The sequence below is a fragment of the Nannobrachium achirus genome (assembly GCF_963921795.1).
Source record: "Nannobrachium achirus genome assembly, chromosome: 9".
Lineage (NCBI taxonomy): Eukaryota > Metazoa > Chordata > Actinopteri > Myctophiformes > Myctophidae > Nannobrachium > Nannobrachium achirus.
The window spans coordinates 22,999,248-23,005,237 of NC_137818.1; the positions used below are offsets into that span (position 1 = coordinate 22,999,248).

A 5,990-nucleotide genomic window follows, 5' to 3' on the forward strand; every position below is an offset into this window, starting at 1 on the left:
TCCAAGTCTAGAATTCCCCCAGTTGACTGTGTGTGCGTGTGCGTGTGTGTATGTGCGTGTGTGTATGTGTATGTGCGTGTGTGTGTGTGTGTGCGTGCATGCGTGCGTGCGTGTGGTAGTGAGCCTTTGAGGCAGTATGTACAGTGTGCTAGCTGCAGTGTGCTAGATTTACAGTATAGGTACTTGTGGCATATTGGGCAGCCTCCCGGGGCCCACCTTGTGGGTCAGCTGGCGACCTCACTCTAGTTCAGTGGTTCTCAAAGTGGATTCCAGGGACTTTGTGGGTTCCTGTATGGGGGTCTAAATTGACCCATACAAGTCTGTAACTCTAACAGTGTACAAATGGAACCTAACGGGTACATTTGGTTCCAATTTTATACTGTCAGAGTTAAGGGGAGACCTTGAAATGTAAAAGTATGAGAAACACTGCTCTAGTTCAGTCAGTGGTTCTCAAAGTGGATTCCAGGGACTCTGTGGGTTCCTTTAGGAGGGTCTGAATTGGCCCATACAAGTCTGTAACTCTGACAGTATAAAAATGGAACCAAATGAACCCTAACAGGTCCATTTGGTTCCATTTGTATACGGTCAGAGTTAAGGGGAGACCTTGAAAAGTTTTGAGAAACACTGCTCTAGTTTGTGAACTAGCCAGGCTACTTCCTGGGAAGGTCGCCCCCCCCCCCCCCCCCCTCAGCCAGAAGGGGAGGGGCAACGTTGACACATCAGGCCTCCCCACTGGACTCTTCTATCAAATAAATGAGTAAACCTCTAACGTTGTACAGTACTAATGCTGTTAGTATAATCTTTCAACCGAGGAGGCTGCCCAGGGCAGCGTACACACTAAAACAACCACTGGCTAGCTGTGTTTGTGGGTTGTATATTTGTACTGTATGTGATGGTGTGGCAGAGTGGCAGTGTGCTTATGCAGTAGTTTGCAGGTTTGTATGTACATTGCCAGGAGTGCATCTGTGTGCCTAATGTGTGTCTTTGTGGTAGGCAGCACACATGTCAATGTTTTTTTTCTTCTTTTCAGTGTTGGGGAAGTTACTTTCCAAATGTAATTTAATTACATATTTACTTTCAATTAAAAGTAATAGGAAAAGTGAGTAGTGTTACATTACAATACTAAGTCATGCGTTATAATATAACACATTGCTTTCGCCTTACTTTAGCGAAACACCCTCAAATGAAGTGCAAAATGTCAAATAGAAGAGGGGAGGCTAAATGGAATAATGGTATCGGTATTCAAATGCTATTTTAGCAAAAACTAAATATAAATGTCATGATGAGACACAAACAACTGAGAAGCTGCAGTGTCCTCTTTCAGTGCAGGGCATACATTTAGAACATATTAATAAAAGTCTCAATAGAGAATGTGTGCATGATTTAGAAGCTTAAAAAAATAACTACAAATAATCGTTTCTAAAAGTAATGAGTTACTTGGCATAGGAACTGTAGTATTACTTTAACCAGTGGTGAAAGTAACATGATTACGTAATTCATTACATACATTACTTGCTAGTTGCACACCGCTGTCGCATGCCGTAAACAGCAGATATACAAGCTCACAACAACGTGCACATTAGTGGCGTGTTGTGAGCTTGTAGATCTGCTATTTACTGAACACAACACCAGCACGCAACAAAGTATAACTGAGGTTTAATGTGTTACCCCCAACACTGTAGTTTAGTTGACATGTGTTAACTTGCCATGGCAGTAGTGAACTTTGTGTATTGTATATTGTGTGTGTGTGTGAGTGTGTGTTCTGTTGTGCGTATGGCAGTAGATGCGCTGTCATTCATTGCAGGCATCCATTCTTTCCTCGGTTGCCGCGGGAGACTCTTGTGGGCGGTGCTTGCACTGGCCCAGCGAATGGCGCGTGGCGGACCTGGACGGGCGGACAAAGCAAGTGGCGAGGGACTGAGCCGCACAGTCACAGGCGCCGTCCTGAGAAGAAATGGAGGAGAGTTGGGTTAGCGTTAGATTAGGGGTCTTCAACAGGGTGTCCGGGACCCCTAGGGGGTCCTCAGAGTTACTACAGGGGGTCCACCAAATCTTTTCCTTTTTTATATTAACCACTGAGAACTTTGGCCAAAAATAGCAGATCTACAAGCTCACAACGCCTCGCGCTGCGAGGCGTTGTGAGCTTGTTCGTCTATTTTCGGCAAAGAGGTTTGGTGTAGAAGGGAAAAAGAGCAGACTAAGTACATAGTGAAAGGTCATGTTTATTAAGTATTGACGGTTCAAGTGGTTAAATATCTGAAAACACAAATTGACATGAATCCAAAATACACAGCTGTCAAACAATGAAACTTTATGGAATCCATGAACAGGTTGTGTGTGTGTGTGTGTGTGTGTGTGTGTGTGTGTGTGTGTGTGTGTGTGTGTGTGTGTGTGTGTGTGTGTGTGTGTGTGCGTGTGCATGTGGGTGTGCGTGTGCGTACATACCAGTAAGACTCCCTAATCGGGAGATAAGCGACCGTTGGTCGCTTATCTCCACAAATATCACAACCTCCACCTCTCACGTCATACGGGTAGCCATAGTTACACCTGGAATGTTGAATCTCCATATATGGAGATAACCTACGCATCACACAAAGTCTGACCTCACCAGCCCATACTTGGGCATGGACGACTTATATCTCCATATACGGAGATGGCCATATATGGAGATACGATGACATCACAGAGTCCACAGCTGATGATGTGGCGTGATGTCATACAATAAACAAACAAGCCCTATATACTGATGCGATACGATGACATCACAGAGTCCACAGCTGATGATGTGGCGTGATGTCATACAATAAACAAACAAGCCCTATATACTGATGCGGAGATATGAGCAGGGCAAAGGTGTGACGTGTGACCGACCGACCGACCGACCGACCGACCGACCGACGGACACACACACGTTGATGAAATATTATTTGTGAATATTTCTGGATGAATATGTGTGTGTTAAGGCTTTAGCTATCGATTATTTTCAACTACACACTACAGCTTGAATTCCGGACATTTACTTGTAACAGAGTATTTCCACAGTGCAGTATTGATACTTTTACTTACAGTAAGTAAAACATGTGAGTGCTTTTCCCCAGCACAGCTCACCTCCATCACCACGGCCCCCACTGCCACCATGCTGCTGCTGCTGCTGGCCTCCTTCCCTCCCACCAGCATCTCCTCCCGGGCCGCGTGCCGCATGAAGCGCTTGTTAACAATCCTGGTCACGTTGTCGCTGCCTCCGCCCAGGCCAGCCAGAGCGCCCAGCCCTCCGGCCACTCCCACGGCCGCCGACACGCACTCCGGCTTGGGCTCGTCCATTCCTCCGAGACCTCCGCCCGGGACCCCCAGAGGAGGACCCGTAAGGTTGCCGAAGGCGTCCCTGGGCGACCGGTCCCCGGGCAGGGCGACGCCACCCTGGCTTCGGCTGAAGAACTCCTGGACCAGGCCTCCATAGTGGTTGTTGGAGCCGGGCTCGGAGCCGCACGGAGCCGGAGCCCCGGAGGGTTTGCCCGCGGCCGGAGGCTGCCGCGCTGGACTGGCTCCCTGGCTGCTGGAGGCTGAGGAGAGATGGGATTGGTTTAGACTCTAAACCACTGGTTCCCAAACACTGGGTCCCTTCATTTCTTATTTTTTATTTTTTTGTCCTAATGTCTAATTTCTCTTTTGGGTCTAGAGCTAGAAAACCATGTGAATGGTCGCTCTCAACTTTAGATGGAGAAAATAATTGAGGGCCAAGGATAGAGCCCTGGCAGACCCTGGTCAACGAAGTACAGGGTTTAAATGGTTAACCCATTTAGAACGGGTACACATTATGGTGTATCATTATTTTCTGCTTTAACTATTGAAAAATAGCAGATATACAAGCTCACAGCGTGGCACCGAGTGCCGCGCTGTGAGCTTGTAGATCTGCTATTTTTGAAAAATCGTGAAAATTAGAATTTTGACCCGATTCTATAAGTGTCTTTTGAATCCTTCTAAGGTTTTTTGAAAAACCTATGTTTCTATGTCAGCAATCTGGCCAGCCATCGTCAAAGAAAAGGTCCTTTTCACTTAAATGGAGCTCAGTTAGTGTTCTTGAGAGACTACTATGTCAGTGGTTCTCAAACCTTTTCATGTGAAGGACCCCCAAAATGATATTTATTTGGCAACGGACCCGCATCTCAAAATATTTAGTTCCAGGGACCACCCAGAAGCAAAGTTTGAGTTACAAACGTTCGCTTTAAAAATACATATATTCAAAGATTTGCACACATTTTCACGACTTTTTCAAAAAATAGCAGATCTACAAGCTCGCAGCGCGGCAGAGTGCCGCGCTGTGGGCTTGTATATCTGGTATTTTTCAACAGTTAAAGCATTCAATAATTCTAGGCCTAAATGGTTATGTAATGGATGAACCAACCAACCGACCTACTGCGTCGCCCCTCCAGAGGGACTCCACGCCCCCAGAGTGCTCCACCACACAGAAGAGGCTGGAGAGGCCGTCGTTGAGGCCACTGAGCACGGGGCTGTCCCGGGTGGTGGTGGAGCGCGCCCAGGCAGAGCCTCCACCCAAGGGCCTCTGCTGGAGGCTCCACAGGCTGCGCTCCCGGGACGAGGACGAGCCTCCGTCCAGCCTAGAGGTGGAGCCTGAGGAGAGAGGGGGAGAGAGGAACACACATGATATTAGGGATGGGACCATATGAAAATGTCACATCACGATTTTTGTGACAAAAGAAATCGCGATATACGATATTATCGCGATAACCAAAATCCACTATCCTGGGACGGAACTTTTGCCAAAAAATAGCAGATCTACAAGCTCACAGTAAGTCGGGACGCGTTGTAAGCTTGGAGATCGGCTATTTTTTGGCAAAGACATTTGATAGAGAGTGGAAAAAAGACTGTATCAAGTACGTATATTATACGTTTTACCAATTATAGAGTGTTTAAGTGGTACCGGATATGCAGCTCGGCAAATAAAAGGTGAATTGATCTCAGTGCATGACGATATCATATATTATCACGATAAACGATAATATCGTCCCATCCCTACATGATATGACCATACATGTGCATGTGCATGTGCATGATAGGTACTTCAAACTCTACATCAGTGGTTTTCAACCAGTGGTCACCAGCTAAATGATGGAGAGTTGGTGGGTCCTTTTGGTTTCATGTTACGCTCTGAGGGGTCCGCTCACTATCCCGACGGGCCGCTGTTCCGACTAGCGTCGGCAGGTTAGTTACTGAGGTATGGTTACTGAGGTTAAGTTTAGGGTTAGGGGTAGAGTTAGGGTTAGTTTTAGTGTCGGAATACCGGCCCGTCGGCACACTGATGCGGACCCACGCTCTGAAGAGTTAAATTATTGTTAAAACACCTGAATAACTTAATTTATTAGAAAATAAAGAATTGTTATTTTGATCAATGTGTCATCTCTCCTATGGCACCACTTCAACATAAAGAATGGAATTGTGGGCAAAACCTTATACAAAGAGAACAAAATATTTTGAAGTTTTGGGTCTGAGAGGCTAATTCTCATCAAATGGTCTGTGGCTCAAATGCCGATTAAATAATGGACGTTGATATGAAAAAGGTTTAAAACCACTGCTCTACATAAATAGAAAGTCATTCCCCCATCATATGACTGTGTAATCACTTTGGTGATTAACACAGCCATACAACAAACAAAGTATAAATTAGGAAAAATAAACAATATAATCAACAGTGTGATGTGATAACAAGATAAGCACACTAAACAGGCAACCCCATGCACCCAGGTTTAAATTATAATCCTCACTACCTGAAGAAACTCTTCGCTGTAGTTTGGGAGAGCCGTATTTAGGCGAACAGCAGGGTCTGTCGATGCGGCTGTGAACCTTGTCCAGAGAGGAGGAGATCTGTCGGGACCGCGCCGACGCCAGAGAGTTGGTGGTCGCTGACGAGGGGCGAGGAGACCAGGCCTTGGCGTGAAGCCTGCTGGGCAGGTTGTCGGTTTGAAGCCCAACAC

General features: G+C 46.3%; 1 protein-coding gene across 1 annotated transcript in view; it reads right to left on the minus strand.

Moving 5' to 3' along the window:
• Positions 1-1,781: 1,781 nt before the first annotated feature.
• Positions 1,782-5,990, minus strand: part of mtcl2 (microtubule crosslinking factor 2) — a gene marked incomplete at its 5' end in the record, with an annotated part of 125,094 nt that continues 120,885 nt past the window's right edge. Inside the window, 4 exons of the mRNA XM_080733006.1 lie at positions 1,782-1,944; positions 3,109-3,560; positions 4,411-4,629; positions 5,784-5,990. The exon at positions 5,784-5,990 is cut by the window's right edge and continues 49 nt beyond it. Coding sequence (XP_080589132.1) covers positions 1,792-1,944; positions 3,109-3,560; positions 4,411-4,629; positions 5,784-5,990 — 1,031 coding nt within the window. The 3' untranslated portion in view covers positions 1,782-1,791. The remainder of the gene's footprint in view (positions 1,945-3,108; positions 3,561-4,410; positions 4,630-5,783) is intronic.